Source organism: Sturnira hondurensis, unplaced genomic scaffold (assembly GCF_014824575.4).
Source record: "Sturnira hondurensis isolate 20B ecotype Veracruz unplaced genomic scaffold, ASM1482457v3 Scaffold0022319, whole genome shotgun sequence".
Lineage (NCBI taxonomy): Eukaryota > Metazoa > Chordata > Mammalia > Chiroptera > Phyllostomidae > Sturnira > Sturnira hondurensis.
This window is the reverse complement of record NW_028094950.1, coordinates 4,047,468-4,068,873: the sequence shown is the minus strand read 5'-3', so window position 1 is coordinate 4,068,873 and position 21,406 is coordinate 4,047,468. Positions and strand designations below refer to the sequence as shown.

The following is a 21,406-nucleotide window of genomic DNA, read 5'->3' as shown; positions in this document are numbered from 1 at the left end:
AGAGAACCCTTGCTAGGGGGTTCTGTCTGGAGCACGCCTTAGAGGGAAAGCACCCTGTATGAATATCTAGCTGATTTATTTTGGAATGAGTAGTGTCAGAATCGGTACATATGCAAATGAATGACATTTTCATTTTGCATGGACTTAAAGGCTGGTCATCGAGGTAACAGACTGAAAAGTTCTAATTTTCAAGAGTGTACTTAACCCTACTCTTCCTACCTTGGGAGACCACTATTCAATAGTGATGATTTGTACCAACTGTATTTACCAACATCCCAAAACGAGCACTGCTTCGTAAGACCTGGTAGGCTTCTGATGTAGCCCTTTACGTCCGAAGCCCTTTACATAGTCCCTCGTAGCATCAGGCACACAAGTTCTAAACGTGGCCTAAAGAGGCATCATTATGACTTACACACAAACTTAGGTGCAATGGTATGCCACAGTGTGGACATCTCCAAAACAAGTAGCTTGAAGGTAACTTGAAGGTTCAAAATATTTTCAAAAAAAAAATTAAAAGAAAACTTTTGCAAATGAACTAAGTTCTGAGGTCCAGTCTTCTGAGATACCTAATTACCCTGGAGGTCCACAAGAAGTGGCTTCTGTAATACCAGACTCACTGCTTTATTGCTCCGCCCCATCTCTAATTGTTCAATTTCTGGTTAATGCCATAAGGTACATGAGATGTGATGGTGCCGAATTTCTGTGCCCCTTCAATGTGGAACATGCGGTCATCAAAGAAGATGTGGGGCCGTATTTTCACCAAGATGGGACCTTTGGGGGCTCCAGCAAGGAAAAGAGCTTCATCTATCTCTAGACCCCACCGGCGAAGGGTTTTCAGGACTCGAGCACCTGAGCTGGCTGCGCTCCTGGCCGTAACCAGGTAGGTCCTGATAGGGCAACATAACCGTTGGTCTTTGGCATAAAACTTCTTTTGCAGTCTGCCTAAATCTTCCAGAAAGCTTTTCAAGGGACCCTGTAAAAGGAACATACGTCACAGCTGTGATCCAGGGAACCAAATGAAGTGAATGCTGAAGAAGCAGAGGCTTGTAAGAGCTTATGAGAGGATGGAATACTGCATGCAGTATTATAAAGTCAGTGGCACAATGCTGAAACTCCTTGCCTTTATTTGAACATATTTCCTTATATGGAACCATCCTTGCATTCCTCAAATACATGTGGGATGATCATATGATTTACTGTCTAAAAAAATATTTTTAAGAGTGAAAGAAGTTTCTATTAAAAAGTTAAACCAAGGCAACCGTCATAAACTTCTGATGGCAAAGTGGAACCCAGTTCAGTTCATTCTCAGAAGCACTCTTTTAATTCGCTTTTTGTGACTTGCACATTATAACCTTATAAAGTATACTGTTTTATGTTGTTTCATGCCTTGTTGGCTTGAATCCAGCCTTGTCTTATATTCATTCGCACATAGGCTGTATAGCATCATACTACCTTTTATCTTCATTTCTTCTAAACACTTAGTTTTTGCTCTAAATCTATGCTGCAGAGCACAGAACTGGATTTTGCTATGTGATCCAACCTGAAAGTCCTAATTTTTAAAACAGAATTTGAGTTTTAGGACATTTATATTTATTGGAATTACAAATATACATGGTAATGGTTCTCATGCTTTTTATTGTATTTTTCATGTTTAAAATTTTCAGGTATTACTCAAGAATAAGTGTCTTTTTCTGTATGCATGTGTGTGTTGTGTGTTTCTTCGAAGATTAAGGATAGTTTATATTATTTCATTCTATTGGTTCCCTCAATAACTGTATCATTGTGTAGTACTCTTAGTACTGTGTTTTTTTTTAAATCTAGGACCTATTATTTTTAACAATGAGAAAAAATGAATTTCGAGTACTTCTTTACCTTTCTCTTATCCTTTCTTTTTCAGCTCTGTGATTTTACTTGTTTAAGTTTGCATTACTGAAGATTCTCATATTTCTATTTATCAGCTTTATACTTTATCCTTTGATCAGTTATCGTAACTGAATACATCAGCATACTTGTTCTTCCTTAGACTGTTTTGCTCCATGTTCTCCCAGTTCCTTAGTTATATAACTTCTATCTAGGGGTACGTCAATAGGTACTTTCTTTTCTGTTCCCTAACCCCTATGATTGTTTAGTTTTGGTTCTATGAGTAAATGTATTCGAGGCCCATTTGTGCCTTTGTGTTTCTAGTCATCTGTATATTAACCCAGTTGTGTCCTCTAGTACTTATTTTGTCAAGAAAAGTTATGGAGTAAAATTCCCTGAGAATAGTGTGTGTTCTCAAATGTTGACCTGTTTTCTTTTTACTTGAAGGAGCTTTTGGCTGGATCTAGAGTCTGTGATTTATATATTCTTTCCATATGCTCTTACAAGTAGTGATCTTGTAAGTCTTTTCTTTAACTCTTTTTTCATCACTATTTTTAATTACAGTTTATATTTGATATTATTTTGTATTAGTTGCCGGTGTACAGCCTAGTGGTTGGACAATGATATACTTTACAAAGTGCTTACCCCAGTATTTTCAGTACCCAGCTGGCACCATACACAGTTGTTACAATATTATTGGCTATATTTCCTATGCTGTACTTTACATACCTGTGACTGTTTTGTGACTAGCAATTTGTACTTCTTAATCCCTTCACCTTTTCACCTAGCCGCCAAGCCAACCCTCTTCCCTTCTAGCAACTACCAGTCTGTTTCAATTTTGTTTGTTCATATCTTTTGTTCTTTAGATTCCACATGAAAGTGAAATCATATGGTATTTGACTTGATCTAATTGACTTATTTCATTTAGCATAATACCCTACAGGTCCATCCGAACTATGGCAATGATAACATTTTATTCTCTTTTACGGCTGAGTAATATTCCATTAGTCTTCATGGCTGAGTACTAGTTCATTGTGTAAATGTAGCACAGCTTTTTCATCCATGGGTCTATCGATGGACACTTGCATGGCTTCCATAGCTCGGCGATTGTAACTAACGCTGCAATGAACATTAGGGGTGCCTGTATTCTTTCAAATTAGTTTCTTCAGATAGTTACCTCGAAGTGGAATTTCTGGGTGATAAGGCAGTTCCATTTTTTATTTTTGAGCGACCTCCACAGAGTTTCCCACAGTGGCTGCGCCGGTCGGGGCACCCACCAACCCCAGTGCACCTGCCTCTCACCACTGAGTGCTGCTGAGGGAAGAGCAGGAACAGCTGGGTCCTTCTCCCCCTCAACTTGTATGTGCAGGGTGCTAGGAAAATCACTACTTCATCTTTGAAGTCAAATAATTTTACTAGGGCATGTCTCATGACCATTCTCTTCTGTTTCCCTACTACACGTGTGCCCTTTGCACATAGGAAAGTCTTCCAGTAATTCAGGATCTTTTCCTGATATACCTATCCCTTTATATTTACCACATACAACCCTTTTCTCCTCCTCGCAGAACATAATTTCAGTGTTTTTCTTCAAGGATTCCAATTATGCATATTTTGGATTTTCTTCACCTGTGATCTAGTTCTTTTTCCCTCCTAAATTATTATTTTTCAATTCTACTCATTTCCAGAGTATTACCATTTAACATTTTACCATCTCTTCCCTAGTCTTGCCTTTCCACTTCATAATGCTGCTTTATTAAGTTTTGAAAAGTCATGGTAAATGTTTAGTCACAACTTTCACCTAGACTTTGGCAAGTATTTGCCGTGAGAGTTCATCTGTTACTATATTTTTCTCTTCTTTGTCTGCCCTTTTCCTGTAGTATCTTTGCCTATGTTCTGTGCTGGTTCTTTTTTTATTACTCATCACCGGAGTAGATTGGCTTACCTAGGAGGAATTAGAGGGTTTAAGGGGAAGGCCAAGGATTGTATTTTTTTTAAATATAAAATCTTATTCTTTATTTCTATTCTAAACTTATCTCTTCCTCTTTATCAATCACTACCTTTAGGCATAATTTGAAAAAAAGTGTTTTGGCTTATAATATGCTTCTCAATGTCAGAATAACTTTTATTGATTTTATTGCTTATTTATAACCTCCTTCTTTTTTAAATTATTTTATTGTTGTTCAATTACAATTGTCTGCATTTTAAGACTATCTTGTTTCCACAATCCAAACTTTCCCTTCTTCTCTGTTATCATGGGAACAAACTATTTCCTGCAAACATGGCTTATCGATGTGATCTTTTACTTAGTTTTGCTTTCTCAGAAGCTACATATACAGAAAAAAAAAATTACTTCCTAAAGGTGAAAGGCATGCACATAGGTGAGAAATCTGCAACTCTTTTCTAGGTGGAGAGCAACAGCAGCAGAAAGGGTCTCGTGACTGTTGGCAGGAGCCCCTTGCTCACAGGTTGGCTTTGAAACCGGAGGAGCGCAGTTCTCCTTTCTGACATTGAGTACCTTCCCAAGGGGATACATGGGGACTGGTCAGTGTATGTCACCATATTAAAACCAGGTATTCATATCATCCTTTCTTAGTTTTATTTTCGGGGATGTTTTATAATTTATATATTTGTACAGTAGTTTAAGTATATAACTCACCAATAAAATGTAGAAATATGAGAGAAAGTTACTCAAAATACTTCTTGAGGAGCCATATGGTTAGCAACATTGGAAGCTGTCTGGAGGTAGACAGCTGGAAAGACTTACTCGTAACCTAGCAAGAATAAAAAGCCAAATAGTCGAAAAAATAGAACTTTTCTTGAACCCATTAGAGAGCTGAGTTATCAGGGCAACCAACTAACATGAAATCTAAGGGATAAAACTCCAAGGAAAAATCTAGTGTGTCTTCAAAGACAGATGGGATTCATGGACTGGCGCATTTTTGGCAGAGCACCGAAGGAAGCATCCCAGATACCATATAAGCAAGTGTGAAAAATTCAGGGTATTTCAGGGAACAAATTGATAAAGGCCGAGTGTGGGCTGATGAAAGCAAAGAAGCCCTGGGAGCTACAGACACAAAAAACACACACTCCCTTACAGGCTTCTCCCCAGCCGCCCTGTGGACCTCAGGAGTCACTTAGGAGACGGTCTGCAGGCAGGGTGGGAGATGAAAGAATGAGTCATGGGTGGTGCAGGATTGGAGGACAGGAGCAGCTGTCCCCGAGAGAAGAGACTGACATTGTCCCATACCTCCTAAAGAACAAAAGTCTTAAACTGCTGAAAGGAAGACTTCCAACACTACTGTCCCCACCCCCTCCCCAGGGCACAGGTAAAGATCCACTATCAAAAGGGAAGGAGAAAGGAAAAACTCTCCATTCCTGGGAAAGGGATGGGGCACTGATAAGGACCCAGGGCACTGATAGGGACCCAGTGACCCCTATCACTGGAGGAAAGGCAAGATCAATGGTAAAACTTCACCCCTAAGGCCAAGGAGACACAGGGATTGCTTTAGATTTGGGCTAACTAGGACAGGTGGGATGATGTCACCCCACCATTACCAAGCCAGCCATCAGAGACAAACAGCAACATTTGGGAGAGGGGTGACAACACGGAGACCCCCTCGGAGGCACAGACACAAAGAGAAGGCCTATGACTGAAAGTGGAACAGGACAACCCCCCACCTCCACCACCACCACCGACCTGAGTTTGAGGCCTGCGGTGGAATGAAGGTAACAATGACAGCAATAAACAACGCACAGCGAGTTAAACTGACTTGGTTGTTTAAATCCATCACACTGATTGTCAGCAGGAGAAGAGGACACCAGGCAGAAATACTATTTACCAAAACCTCTACTGTCGACACACTATGACTGGAAATTGACCAAAGAATCTGAGACTACGCTAAAGGGAAACAGTCAACTTTCGAGAGAGAGTGATTATCAGCAGAAGAATCAGTGACCGTCTAGATGTCATACCTAGGACAGGGAACTGCAAATAACTACAATTAGTATCGTAATTGAAATGTGGACTAATTGAAAGGTGGGTGGCATGCATGAGTAGACCTGTAATTTCAGGCAAGAGATGGAAAATGTAAGAGTTGAGTTAGAAGCTGGAAATAAAAATGACAGTACAGAAATAAAAATGCCTTTGATGGGTTTATCATTAGAGTTAACATAGCTGAGGAAAGAGTCAGTGAACTTGAAGATAGTTCAGTGGAGATTACTCAGTTGAAAATGAAGAGGAAAACAGCACACGTTAAAAAGAACAGGGCATTGCCTTCCTGCGGAAACACACGCACAGATACGCAGACACACACCGCCATGTTAAAACTGCTGAAATCCAAGCAGACGGTCCTGAAGGCAGCCAGAGAAAAATAGACATATTACACACAGAGGATTAAAGACAAGAATTTAGAGCAATTTGTTTTCAGAATCTATGTAAGTCAGAAGACGATGAACGTATATGTTTGAAGGGCTAAAAGAGAAATATGGTAAATGCAGGGAGCTCTATCCAGAGAAAATAAAATATTTTTCAAAACAAAGAAGAATAAAAAATCTTCAGGTAAATAAAAACAGAGTTTTTGATAACAGCATATGAGTTCTTCTGGCTGAAGGAATATGCTGCCAGGGAGAAACCTGAATCTACAAAAAGAAATAAAGGTCCCTGGAAATGTTTAAAATGAAAATCAATACAAAAAACATATTTTTGTCCTATTCATATTCATTCTAAAGGTAACTGATTACCCAAATTAAAAAATAGTAGCAAGGTGTTGGGACTTTATAAGTGAAACTAAGTGCATCACAATTGCACGAAACACAGAAGGGAGAGAGTGATCACATGCGATGGTAGGTTCTTACAGTAAACCTGATGTGGCATAAAACAAAGTTAACTGTGATTACGTCAACTTGTATACTGTAGTACCTCGCACGGGTAATGAGACAAGAGAGATGAAAGGCATACAGAATGGAAGCATAGAAGTAAAACTATTTTCATTCACAGCCAACACTGCCTGCATAGAAAATCTCAAATCTACAAAATCTTACTGTGACTAATGAGTGACCTCAACAAATTTGCAGGATGCGAGGTCAGTACAGTGTACAAAAACCAACTGCATTTCTTTATATTTGCAATAGTGAACTTGGGGCTTAAAAACTTTAAAATATCATTTATAATAGCACCAAAAGTTATGAGATATTTAGGAATAAATCTAAAAAAACATATATAATATCTATATGCCGAAACCTTCAAACCACTGATAAAATAAATCAAAGGTGACCTAAATAAATGGAGAGATATACCATGTCAGACTTGATGTTTAGGTAACTATTTCCCCAAGATTAAAATATCAATTTAACATAATCACAAAACAATGGACAAGCTAATTCTTAAATCTGTGTAAACATGCAAAGAGATCAGAATATCTGGAAGATATGTGGAAAATAATAAATTTGGAGGACCCATACCTCCTGAGCTCAAGACTAACAATGGAACTATGATAATCAAGACAGTGTAAATGTCAGTATACCTAAAGGAGTAAAAATGAACCTTAACCAATGTTTTGTAGAAATATATAAATTAATTAAAAATAGGTCAGATTCCAAAAAACCCCAAAATTTTTATAATTTTAATAAAAATTTTATGCAAAGCATAGGAGGACATTTTTATGACCTTGGGTTAGGCAAACATTTCTTAGATATTACATTAAAAGCACAATTCAAAAAAGAGCACATTGGTAAATTGAACTTTATCCAAATGATAAGTTTCTGTTCATTGAAAGATACTATGAGAGTGAAAAGACAAGTACAGGCTGAGAAAATATATGTAAAACATATCAAATAAAGGACTTGTATCCAGAATATAGAAAGAACTCTCAAACCTCAATAATAATATTAATAAAACCCCAAACACTCCAATACAATGAGCAAGAGACTTGAACATGTTTGCCGAAGAATACATGTGACGGCAAATAAACACTTGACAAGATGCTCAGTATTCCTTGTCATCAGGAATCAAGGATATGCACATTAAAACCACAACGAGATACCGTTATATAACACCTTACATTACTTAACACAAGCAAGCAAATAAAAAGCAACTGACCATACCAAATACTGGAAAGGATGGATGCAGAGCAACAAAATCTCCCTGACAGTGCTATTGGGAATGTTAAGTGGTACGTTCACTTTGGAGAAGAGTTTGGCAGTATCTTACAGATTTTAACACACACTTATTTTGTGATCTAGTAATCCTCTTCCTCCCAAGACACATAAGATCTCATGTTTACCCAGGACCCTGTATGGAAATGCTTATAGTGGCTTTATTTATTAATGCCCCCCAACTGAAAACAGCTAAATGTCCTCCAACAGGTAAATGGATAAAGACAGTGTGGCACATCCACAGAACAGAATACTTCTCAGCAATGAAAAGGAACAAACTACTGATGCAAAGAATGACGGATGCATCTGAAATGCATTTTGCTAAATACATCAGATTCAAAAGATTGCGTGGTGTGGTTCCATTCATGACACCTTGCAAAGGCAAGACTACAGGGACAGAAATCAGATTAGTGGTTGGAGATGCGAGACTAAGGATGACTGCAAAGAGGCACCAGGAGATTTTTTATGTTGGGCATTTTGAATCAGATTGTAGTTCCCCAGCTGTATGTGTTTCTAAAAACTCTTAACACTCACTCACCAAAAATGATGAATTATACTGCATGTGAATTATACCTCAAAAACTCTGATTAAAACACACACAGGCACAGAAAACACACACACACACGCACACACACACACAGACACCTGGAGGTGACTATCAGAATGGTGAGACAAGGTGGAGATCACATCAGGAGTCATCCCTTACTAGTCATGGTGTCCCACTGGAGACCTATAAACTATCCTGAGTGTGGCCAAATTAACCCTCTCCGTCTGTCCCACTTGTTGGTGACTCTTAGATCTCCTCTGTTTGAGGCAGTTGGAACATTGCTATGGCCAGACCTAGAAAGACCTATTCGTGGCCCAAATACTAGAAAGCCTTGGGTAGGTATCATACCTTGGAACACTCTCATCAGTGGAACAGATCTGGTAAGGCCTGGTCTTTATAGAAAAGTTGCCTTTTCCATGTTAAAAAACAAACAGCAACTCTAGCTGCTGCATAATGAAAGCAAGTGTGATTAAACAGACATTTATTGGGTATTCCTGCAATAACTAGTGTTGGGTTTCTCAATTTTAATTGTTTAATGGGGTATTTAGGTGTTTATGAAAAAAAACGCTGATAAAAGCAAAATCTAAAAGAAAATTTAATTAATTACCTGGGATGAGAAAATGGTATTTTAAGATTATCTTGAAGTAATTCTTTTTTTTTTTTTAAAGATTCGAGTGTGTGTGTGTGTGTGTGTGTGTGTGTGTGTGTTCTTTTTTTGGAGATCTTCCACATTTCAATGATAGTTCAAGGCTGATAAACGATGGGCTCTGAATTTCAGCAAAGCAGACATATATAAAATATAACAAATGGCCTTGCTGGTATATCTCAGTGGATTGAGCACGGGCCTGTGAAGCAAAGGGTCACCCGTTCGATTCCCAGTCAGGGCACATGCCTGGGTTGCAGGCCAGGACCCCAGTAGGGGACACAGGAGAGGCAACCATATACATTGATGTTTCTCTACCACTCTTTCTCCTTCCCTTCCCCTCTCTCTAAAAAATAAATAAATAAAAATATATAACAAATTCCTTTCTTCTCAACAGCAAACTTTGTTAATACTGAACGACTTCATAACATGAGAGCTGGTCTTCCAAAGGAGCTATTTAGGAAGATGCCATGCAGTTAAATGCACAGACAGAGTTTAAATATTACTTGCTGCAACGGAAGGTGAGTTAGTAAAGCTTTTCAGTTTTCAGTTAGTTTATTCATACTTTCATGAATGTCATAAAAATAGTATTTAAGTTTATCTTAAGTTCAAGAAGAGCTGGAACAAGGGTCAGTTAAATTTCTTGGCAAAATTCATAGATTAAAACGGAATGATCCATTAATTCAGATTCAGCCTGGAGAATATTTTGACTCGTCAAATTTCCTTTGGGACAGAAGTTGTAGGTTTCATTCATTTCACACCATGACTTTAACACTTCAACTTCAGTTTGTGGATTGATTCCAAAACACCTGCATATTCAGTTTCATTTTGATTAGGTTTTCATAGCTTGCACTGGTTTGAGGCTCATTATTTGAGTCATCTCAAGCTGTCGGTTTTGCAGATTTTCTCAATTAAGCAATGCCTTCACTGAGTTTGAGGTTATGGACAAAGCGGTTCAACAAATGTTTACTGACATATTTGAAATGACCTTACTATTTTGAGAACCTGTTATGTAGAAATGGCTTATCGGTAAGCCATAAGACCTGTTACTCATAATTCAGAGGGGGTGAAGTCATTTTCATAAGATCATAGAAACGTTTCTAAAAGGCTAGGTAAAAGAATGCTAAACTTAAAAAAAGTAAGCAGCAGAGGCTTCAAAATGAGGAGTTCACAAAAGAAAGGGAGAAAACTGCAAAGCATCAGAAGTCGGGAGTGGCTTGTCTAGAATAATCTAAAAGCCATCCCAGGGAACAGGTACTGATATCTATTGGGAAATAAGCAGATCAAAATTAATTAGAGCTCCTTGAACCTACCTGAGCCAGAGACTTGTTGTCAAATACTGTGTCGTGTTGAAAGTATTTGTCCAGCCCGCGGTCCTTGGTAATATGTTCCGACTCCTCACAGAAGAGAAGAGAGTCCCCATCGAAAGCCACGCGGAGCTGTGTGTCACAGTACGATATGTCTTTGGCTCCATCAAACATTGTTGCAGCAGCGATCCCTGGTAGGTAGACCATGGGGACTGATTAGTGCTCCTCTCAGGGCCATGATATTTAGTTTCTACCATTAAAATAATCAGAAGAAGCCATCCCAGATCTTGCATTCCCTCTGGCTCTTTCTCTGGTGACTTCCCTCCCCTCCACCACTGCACGTCTCAAAAGCATTGTCTACGCACTTCCCCCATGTTTAGAAGGGATGGGAAAGTGTAAAATGGGTTATAAGAAGATCACTGAGGATGTCCACTTCCAGGAAGGTCAGCACCATAAAAGACAAACTTAAGGGCTGCCACTTGGCGGAAATACCTTAGGAAATCCAACAAGGGCATAGGCCTTAGAATCATGGAAAACCCGATGGAAGTAACCACTGGTGCAAAGCTCTCTCTTGAGTACTGGGATAAAACCAGACCCATACCTTCTTTTATTGCTTCTTGTACTTTTTCAGAATCGGAGGAAAGATACAAGTTGGTAAGATAGGACTTCAAATAGCCAACGGGGCTTTTCCCACCAGTCAGACAGAAGCGGTCAATTAGTAAGCCTGTTACGGGGCAAGAAAGATTTCGTTATGCCAGAGGTTAAAGACAATATACTTACTGTAAATGTGAATGGGAGTTATCTTAAGAATAACCGAGTGCCTACTGACGTTTTAGAATCACCTTCTTAGCACCAGTACTAGAAGATGAAGAGTACCTTCTTACCGCCAAAGTTTTATATAATAGTAGATGCGTCTGGCACATAATAATGTGTGAGGTCCCTCCACATTGACCTTGCCAAGTTAGCCTCACAGCAACTGCATGGCAGCTCTGTTATTTCCATTATAGGGAAGGAAACTGAGACCCGAAGTCCTGTCTAAGTCCTCCGGCTCCCGCCAGCTCTGTGCTTCAACCGCAGCCTCCGCACTTGCTGCAGGGCCCGTTAGAGTATGGCTCTGTTTTAGGTACCGTTTCTGTCTTTCTTCAGGGAAAATACAACAGTGATAAAAAGTTGCGCTAGGAATTGAATGGCTTTCTACAAATCACAACAAAAGGTCTGAAGTTGTTTCTATTTCCTGACTTGAAATTTTAAATGGACTTATTAGCAGACTAATCACTAATGTCCCATCAATGCCTTTCAAATCAACAACTTGAAAATAAAAGTACTAGATGTTGCTGAGAGATTTGTCCAATAAGCACCCAAATACACTATGGATGAAAGTATAAATTGGTACGAGCCATCTAAAAAGTAATTTGACAAAATATATCAGGAGCTTTTAATAGGTTTATACATTTTGACGCAGGATTGCTTTCTTTGGGGGTTTATTCTAAGGGAGTAATCTGCGACTGTGAAAAAGATTTATGTAGAAACGTCTCAGTGCAGGATCATTTGTAAAAGCAAAACCTTCAACAATGTGCGGATAATTAACTGAAGTGTAACCGTACGCATATAAGGTTCGTACCCATTCAAAGTGTTTTTAGATGTGCCAAAGACTGGGTAGCTGCATATATCACAGAAAGCAGAGTTCTGAGTCCATCACCTCTATGGACCAAGACAGTACATAGGATCCATCAGCAGCCGAGGTGCAAGTGTTTGTTGTGGTGTTAACAAAATGCTCTCAGTTTTTCACTTCAGCCAGCAGTGGGCTGACGTGGCACAAAACCGCACTTTACAAATCTTTCATTGTATTGATTTAATGATCAGAAATTATACAGTGGCACTGGGGCCCTAGAAGTGACTAAAACATGGTCTGTCTTCTCAAAGAGGTAATAGTCACTGAGGAGCTGGGCTTATAAACATAATTATAATGTAACAAAGCCTATAGCAGAGAGATGTACAAATTGCCTTGACACCCAGAGAAGGCAAGTGGCTAATTCTTCTTCCAAGTGAAAGGTTGTTTGTTGTGCTATGAACAAAGCTGCTGCGGGAGAAGATCCGGCTCAGACAGTTAATTAGCAGATTTAATAATAGGTAAAATAACAGTGTTTTTTTTTTTTATGTTACTACCTTTGATGGGCTCATTGTGGTGAGGGATAGGTAGACCTAAATTGCCAAATAAATCAAATAATTGCACTTTACTAAGTAACTAACCTATGCCAGTCGTGTATGCTAAACCTTTTACATACATTCTTTTCATGTCGTAAACACTATGGAGGCTGCATTTTTGAAAGGCAAACATGTTTTAAAGTATGTCACAGTAAGGCGTCAGCCTTATAGTTAGGATACTATTAAACTCATACCTTGTAATGTATCTTGATTACTTATAAATATGCCCCATTGAAATGAAGAATTTAAATATGCCAAATTTACACCTTATTTTGGCTTGGCATACCCATTAAATGCTAATCTGCTCTTAGTGTTTTCCTCTGGATGTCACTTAAGAAAAGAGGCTAAAAATCCCCAAATAAGAAGTCAGGTAATTCCATAGCAGGAAGAAGGGGGACTTTCTCTTAAAGTCTCCTACACATTGATGAGAATGCTATGAAGAGACTAGAGTTCATCTAACTTTCCATGTAAAGGAATCAAGACAATTTTGCTGGCCTGACTCTGGATTTGATGTGTGGGAGAGCAGCCAGGGAGAAACAGATTTGAAGAGTGGAAAGGAGAGGTGAAACCTTTGAACCTTTAACATGTATCTGTGGTGAGCAAGAAGTTTGATCACACAGCGAAAGCCCCCGGGTTGACGGCTCCTTGAAGTCAAGTTCAGAAGTGAAAAACATAAAACAGAAATATATTGCAGGACCTGGGATTAAGACTTTGAAATTCACACTTGACAAGTTAAGTCCAGAGCTTTGGGTCCAACTCTGTGCTGAAGTTAAAAATGAACATGGCCTCTCTTGTTCTGACATAGGCAAATAAACATTCCTCAGGCAGAAGGGGGTGTCAGTATCAAAGACACTGCATTAGTTAGGCCACAGTTAGCAAAACAGCAGGCTTCTCTCTCCCGGAGCAGCGAGCTGTTCTTCCACACGGTATTTATTTTACTTACCATAGTGATTGACGCTGTTTATAAGCCGCACTCCCACTTGGGCATGGTTATTAGTCATCAGTACAATATCAAATAAGTCCTGTTCATCCGGATACAGATCGTGGAGTCTAGTATTGACATGCTGCAGGGCCTGTCGGTTACAAACATGAGCGTGTGCAAAGGGGGCCAGGCGAGGTGGGCGTTGGGGGTCTGCAGAGAAGGGGTCTCATCAGTGTCAAATTCAAGCTTTGAAGACTCTTCACTGAGACATTACAGCTCCTTTAAGGTGGGGTGCTGTCATTCATTTCTGTGAGTTATGCCTCTTACACAGGACTTCAGTTAATGCTTAGTGAATATATAGGTTAATACTTATCTGTTACAATTTGTTACAATTGTTACCACATTTGATCTACTAGCATTTTATGCTTTGTCTACTTTTTTTTGCTTGTTTTGTAGAGTCTACTTTTCTTGGTCATCTGATTTTTTTTTCATTTTTCAGTTACAGTTGGTGTCTGATATCATTTCAGACGAGTTTCAGGCGTACAGCACAATGGGCAGACCATTATATAATTTTCAAAGTGATTCGCCTGATAATTCTAGTCCCTACCTGGCACTGTCCATGCTTATTACAATATTATTGACCATATTTCCTATGCTGCCCTTTACATACCCATGTCTGTTGGTAATTCGTACTTCTCAATCCCTCCCCCTTTTCGCCCGGGTCTCCACACCTCTGAGGCAGCCCTCACTTTGTTCCCTGTGTCTTTGAGTCTCTTTCCTTTTTTCCACTCGTTTCGTTCTTTACATTCCACATGAAAGTGAAGTCATATAGATATTTTTTAAAAGTCTCTGACTTTTTTTTGAAACTAGAGTTTTTAATTTAAATTTATTTTTTAAAATTTATTTTAATTGTTGTTCAAGTACAGTTTTCTGTCTTTTACTCCCATCCCAGCCCACCGTCTGTCTGACTTATTTCACTTACCATGATACCCTTGAGGTCCAACCATGTTGTTGCAAGTGGTAAAATGTCTTTCTTTTATATGGCCGAGTCATATTCTATTGTCTATATGTACCGCATCTTTCTCTAATCACCTGTTGATGGATACTTGCATTGATGATGATTTTTTATTGTGAAAAGTAATCTGCATGTTCACCTTGCACAAGGGCCATGCTAACGGTCTATTGTTCCAACTTTAGTGCATGTGTTGCCCAAACAGTGTTTGGTCTGTTTTCCAACAGGAGACTTTAGAATAGGCAGCTGGTTTCCTCCTGTGCTCCTCCCATGACCTATAAGTTCTACTTACAAACAGTGGGAGCGCCATTTGTTTCTGCCTGGTTATGATGCTGTTGTTTAATGTTTGTTTAAGTTTTATAGAGGATCACAACTGTAAGTGCTATATATTTCTGTATAAATTTAGAGCACCTTACTTTCTTAATATTATGCCCCTAAGTGCCAAGAACATCTTAGTTTGTTTTTTTTTTAATATGCTATGTCTTGGGCAAAAGCAGCAAAAGTGAATTTTGCCTTATTTTAAGGAGGCATTTTATCTCTGCTAGCACTCACAGCTGTGAACTCATTGCTTCTGGTTGCCGTTCCTTCTAGGGAGGGACAAAGGTTTCTGAGTTACTGGCCTCCCAATTAGGACTCCACTCAAGAAAGCTCAGCATCTCAAATCTGGGGCTGGAATCCCTTCCCCAAGGGTCTGGTCTGGAAGTCTCTGTGACAGCATAATCCAACTGGGGGTCAACTAAGAGGGCAAGAAGGACAGAGGTGGCTTAGGAATATAAGGGAAGCTAGACGAGATCCCGCGCGTGACCCAGGGCCTAAGGACAACAGTACCTTGATGAAGCGGAACGCGGGCCCGGGGGTCAGGATGACGTTCTCGTTGGTGAGCTGATACTCCATGTACTTTTCCAGACCCTCTTCCTCGTAGATTTTCTTGCCGTCCACCATGTTGAAGAGAGCCTGGGATGACACCGCGATGGTGATGGCATGCTTGGGTTTCGGCTGCAGAGAGAGGTGCCAACCGAGTCAGGAGGAGACAGTCTCATAACCAGGAAGGGATTGGGAATGGGGCTCGTCCCAGGGCAGCGTGGGGAGAAACTAGCTGGGCCCTTTCCCCTCCTCCCTCCAGGGTGCGGAAGGGAGGTCTGGAAGGGATTTCCCTACTGCCTAGAGAGGAGACTGGGGCTGCGGTGCTGAGCAGAGGGACAGACACCCAGGCCCCAGGGTCAGTGGGCCCTGCTCACCGGCCGGAGGCGTGAGCAGCCCGGGGTCTTCTCATACAGTGTCTTCACGGATGACCAGTAGGCTTCCTCGTCGTCGTCGTCGTTCTCATTCTCCCGCTGCCGAGACAAGTCGGGCATATAGTCGCGGTCCAGCTGGGAGGGGTAGGTGGTCCTGCGCTGGCCATAGGACTTCCATTCACCCGGGGGCGTGCGCGGATATTCCCGCTGCTGCATGTCCCGGGTGTCCCGCAGGTCCCGGGTGTCCCGCAGGTCCCGGGCGTCCCGCAGGTCCCGGGAGTCCCGGAAGTCCCGCACAGTGCCATGCGCCCAGGCTTCATGGCTCTCCTGCATCTTGGTGCTGTGTCTGGACAGGGGCTGGGACTGAGGCTGAGCCTGGGGCTCAGGGGGTGTGGGAGGGCTCTGGGGGTCTAGAAACCCTGGGGGCGTGTGAGCCACAGGTGGCGTGGGCGGGGAGTTCTGTAGGGTCAGCTCCTGCGTGGACTCTTGCTGGCTCTGGGAGGTGGATGACGTCTGGGAGGTTGTGGAGCTTGTGGGGACCTGGAGCAAGAAGATGGTGTCTGAGTTACGAGATCAGCCGGCATCCCTGTCCCCATCTCCAACTGGAGTCAAGGAGAAGGACCAGTGCCCTTTTCTCTGTTCTATTCCTAGCCCTTAATTGGATCCTTGTTCATCTCAGCTCTTTTAAGTGGGGCTTAAAGGGGCTTAGGCATGCCAAGTCTCCAGACATTAGGTATTTCTGTTAAGTGGACACAGACAGTCTGCTTTCACTTCCCCATAGTTCCCCCATCGACATGTCCCTTTTTTCTGAGTAGCTAAGTCAGGGGCCCTCTCTCTTGTCCTTAGGTGGATGGCACACAGATTGTAAAGTTCTGTCATGTGACTTCTGTATGTATACCTGCTCAGTTAGAGACCTCCAGGTGGGCTTGAGTAAGGGACCTTGCTTGTGCCCTGCCTCCATCTGTGACCTCCACATGAGCAACTAGATCAGACGTTCCCACCAGAACGCTCTACAGAGCACCTTGGAGACAGCCACCTCCACATTCGCCCTGTGGTTCAGGCAGTGCTTGTGGGAAGGTTGCTGGAGAAACTGGTGTTTCCCCTTCGCCTCCAGACTCTGTGTGCAGAGCTCAGCTGGAGAGAAGGAGCCATTCTGGAGAAAGGACTCCTGGACTAAGATGTGCAATAAGTTGTTAAGCATGCACATATTATTTCCACTTTTATGTCAGCTTCACGTGTTCTGAAAGGCATTTTTTTTTTTTTGTTAGATGATTGAGCCAGTCCCCACAGAGACAGATGGGTTGGTGGGAATACATGTTTTCCCAGTGGCTGGATGTGTGTCACTCTCTCTGCAGCCAAAACTTAATCCGCAAACCGACTTTTTCGTCTTATGTGGCTAAGCTTAGTGTAACACTCTTCAACAATTTATCTTCTTTGTTGACCTTTCTACACCACCCCCTTCTTAGTCTTGAGTACGCAGTCATTATTGAACGAATGAAGAAAAGAATGAGCAACCACAGAGTTTAATCATTAAGTGTATGTATGCGTATGGGTTGTGACCTGGGGTTGTAAACTAGCTCTGTTAGCATCACTGATGTGAAATCTTAAGCAAGTTGTTCTGTGTTACTTTCAGCTGTAAAATAGGGCTCCCAGGGGGTGTCTTGTGAAGGCTCAATGAACTGCAACATGTAAAGTAGGTAGAATGGACTGACAGGTAGGAAGCATCAGTAAATGTTGACTGTCATCCGTATCAGTAGTATTCTTACTATTACTATTAGTATTGTGCTATCAGGTCCTCCATCCTTTCCTCTCCCTCTCTACCTTGAGACTGGCACTCTTGCTTCTGGGCTCCTCTAATGATGGGGCTCTGACGGATGGGCTCCGTGAAGTTCCGGACCACTGGTTTCGCACGAGGTACCCTCGAGAATCTGTCTTCGGCAATGATAATTCTTGTGATCCCTTTTGAGGAGAGAAGAGACCTAGGGGTGTAATGCCCCACCACCCACTCCTCCCATGCATGTGCCTAAAGAATAGCCATGCCAAGCTAAACAGCAGCACACTGAGAAAATTCCCTGGCCACTATGACCCTTAGTTCATTCTTGGTCCTGGAGTACTAATCTAGCTCTGGCCCAATCCTCACGTCTCTGAGAAACAACAAAGTGAGGATCCGCCTAGGAGAGCATTCAAAATCAAGAAACAAATCTGATGTCTCATATTTTTTCACCTGGCACTCTTACATGATACTTAGTAGAGCTGATAGTTTTTCCTCCCTTTCCCCACTTCTTCCCTTAAAGATAAGCCCATTAACAGATGCTAAAAAGACATCCACCATTTTTTACCAGAGTGCAAAGATGGGGGCAGGTGGGCCTAAACAAGGCTGCAACAGGACTCCAAGGCAGCTACGTACTAGTAACTAGAGCCCTTTGGGAGGAACAACACTGAAGGGGACCGTGGAGAGGCGAGTGGAAGAGTTTCTATGCCCCGTACCCTTCCCCTCCCCCAGACTGACTGGCTCCCCTGCAAAATCAGTAGTTCCATCTCTGCTCACCCTGATCATGGTGATCTGCTGGCCCTGTTCCCACAACAGGCACATGTGAATATAAATACGTATTGTGCAGCAGGGGCCAAGAAGGACTGTTCCCTCAGGTGCCCTAAGGCAGTGTCTACACGCCAGGTGACCACGCATGGGGCAACATCTCAGCCAGTGATTCGGATTGACTGCATGCCTCATCTGAAAGATTGTGCAGAAAATGGTCAATGCCATGGCCAGACTCCCATTCCCTCCCTGATTTGAACAAAGACCAATCTCCTCCCATTGGCTGAGCAGAGGAGGCGGCTATGGTTTCTATACTATATTTCCTATGTGAACACGGAAATGTGTACTACAGGGAAGGCAGGGACCAGCTTCTCCTAGCTATTCCTTAACCTCTCCATGAGGGGCATTAGTATGCCTTGATACATACCTCAGTAGCTCAGTCTCCCAGAACACTCTGCCCCCAATATTTTATTATGCATTCTGTTTTTTAATTCTCTCGCTGACAATGAGGAGGTCAGCTCACCTGAGTTCTCACACGAGTTCCTGATTTGTCAGACTCCCGTCTTTTCTCTGATTCTAGACTTTCTCTTGAGTATTTCGTTCCAGACTCATTCTTAATATGAAAACAAAGAATGTTTATTAATTTTAATCTCAGGGGCATTAGAAACCTGGCACTTGGGAATAAAAGGATAAATTAAAATTAGCATCTGTCTCTTTGCCAATATCAAATATATATATATATATATATATAAAGTTTGACATTATTTTTTGCCTTGTTCTCTAAGCATGGGTAAAAATAACACACCAAAAAACTATATAAATTATTTTATGGTAGAAATTTGGTGCTTTATAGATTGAAGACATAAGGTGTTACATTTAAAAAATTACAGTATGGGATATGTTGTAGGAAAATTTTCCAGGGGCCAGCAATACTTGGGTTTAAATGTGAGGTTGCTCACATAGACTACCTTTTTCTTTCCTCCATCACTCTGAAGATTGCCACTCATGGAACTTTAACTTTTGCCATGCAGAATTGAAACTTTTCTTATTTTCTTAATAAACCATAGGTCCAATATTATGTGGATCCGAGCCTCACTGATATTAGTCTGATTTTTAAAGTCAAGGACCTTAATGCCATACTTAATCCTCAATCCTGTTTGGATCTATTGACAGGCGTGCCTTCTGTTCATATTATGTAATTACTCATAATATACTAGTAGGGAGACTGGTAGGAGATTACAAGAAGATGACTCACTTCGTGGATACCTATGCAAATTATTGTTTTCACTTTCAATGGAGAGAAATACTATTGTGTTGGATCACCATTTGTATTGTTCATGCTAATTTTGTAGCTGTAATGTGATCAAGATTAGTATTATTTATCTGTTGAAGAAGTGCAACTTCAACAGTGCAGTCTATTCATTTCTTTGTGCTCTGTGCCTTAGGCTTAGAAGAAATCTGACCAGGGTTAGTTGAATGATTGTGTCTGTGGCAGCAGAGAATGGCACAGTTGCACAATCCTAGGACTAATCCTACGGTTTTTCATCAACCCTGCACCTTCTCCATGAAGTCCTGGCTCTCGTAACTTCAAAAGATATTTTAAACCCCATCCCTCTGCTCCATGCCTACCATGGTGGTCTCGTTCCAGACCTCACATCATCATGGGTCTGTATTCTTAGAATAGAACCTTTTGACAGGTCTCATGGCCTCAAATCTTCCCAGCTTTTTGACCCATTTACCCTATTTACTTAGGGTGATATTATAAAACATGAATATAATTATGCTTCATTCCTGGATATACTTTCCATTCACTTGGATAGACAGACTGGGAACCTTCTGATGTGCCTTGTCTTCCTCCAACTTGCATGCCCACCACTCTACACTTTACATTCTTCTTGGCCAAGTGACTTGTCTTTGTCGATATACCATTTTATTTACCTGTAGCCCTCTCTTTCCTTTAGTATTCTTCAAACCCAGATCAGGTGACCTGGGAGAAGTTCCTAGAGTTAAGCATTCCTCTGTGTTGGCCGTGTCTTTCATAGAGCACTGCATTTGCTGAGCACTGCATTGTACTTGGTATTTTCTTTCCTTCTAGGCTGTGTATTCTTCAAAGGTAGCCATTGTGTTTTTACCTCTTACAACTAACATATGAGCATATATTCAATAAAGGCTGACCTATTGGTTTGACTTATACTACGTGCTTTAATCTCCTTCTTCTCCATTTTCTTTATTTCTTTTACTTCCCCCTCCATTTTTTGTACACGTAATGATCATCTGAAATGATCGAATTATTTCAGAGAGGTTCCAGAAGTAAATGATGGACTGATGGCTACTTTTTCTTGGCTCTTTGGCAAGATTCTAGGATGTTTAATTCACTTACCTTCTTTTTCTGTTTCAGAGATGTTTGACTCATTTCTTTAACTATTGAAGTTCTTTCGTTGTTACACAGGTGTTCATCTCCCCAGCTCCATTTCTTGTTGTTTCCGTTGCTTGGTCGAGGCTCGTGTGTAGAATGTCAAATTTATGACATCACATGTGATTCCGTAGTAACAAACTGACTCTGAATACATTACTATAAAAATACCAATATTCTTTATTCACATATGAGTACATCCATTTTTTTAGGAATTGATGTCTAAACAATGTTCAAATATTTAATATGTAGCAGTATTACTATTATTGATCCTTCTTTTGAAATCTCCTTTTAGCATTTTTAGGTCACCAATACATCAGTTTGATTTCTGACTGTACATTTTCCAGTACTGCCAAAATTAATGGCAAACTCATTTATGGGCCAAATCATTTATTATCATTTATCCTGACAGATTTTCAGGAATTTTCTGCAAATCTGGAGACTATTTTTGACAGCTGAGATTTTTTTCTAAATATAGAGCAGAGATTTGAGTTTAGCTTTAGTGTTTGGTATTTCTTTCACAGCAATATCATTTCCGTTTCACAAGGTCAAAGCAGTTTCCCCAAGGCTAGA

The 21,406-nt window shown here is 40.9% G+C and overlaps 1 protein-coding gene across 1 annotated transcript; it reads right to left on the bottom strand.

Annotated features, from left to right (window-relative positions):
• Nucleotides 1-640: 640 nt before the first annotated feature.
• NT5C1B (5'-nucleotidase, cytosolic IB) lies at nucleotides 641-20,833 on the bottom strand. The gene is made up of 10 exons (XM_037035488.1): nucleotides 20,801-20,833; nucleotides 18,944-19,033; nucleotides 18,433-18,615; nucleotides 17,706-17,843; nucleotides 15,888-16,424; nucleotides 15,478-15,645; nucleotides 13,659-13,788; nucleotides 11,112-11,234; nucleotides 10,517-10,701; nucleotides 641-973 (listed from the first exon to the last, which is right to left on the bottom strand). The coding sequence occupies exons 1-10, from the start codon at nucleotides 20,831-20,833 to the stop codon at nucleotides 641-643; spliced, it is 1,920 nt and encodes a 639-aa protein (XP_036891383.1).
• Nucleotides 20,834-21,406: the final 573 nt, after the last annotated feature.

Coding starts and splice junctions, on each gene's coding strand:
- NT5C1B (XM_037035488.1), bottom strand. CDS start 20,833: ATGAGTCAAACATCTCTGAAACAGAAAAAGAAG. Junction 15,646..15,887: donor GCTGCTCACGCCTCCGGCCG/GTGAGCAGGGCC, acceptor CTCTCTCTGCAG/CCGAAACCCAAGCATGCCAT. Junction 11,235..13,658: donor AAACAGCGTCAATCACTATG/GTAAGTAAAATA, acceptor GCCCCGTAACAG/GCTTACTAATTGACCGCTTC.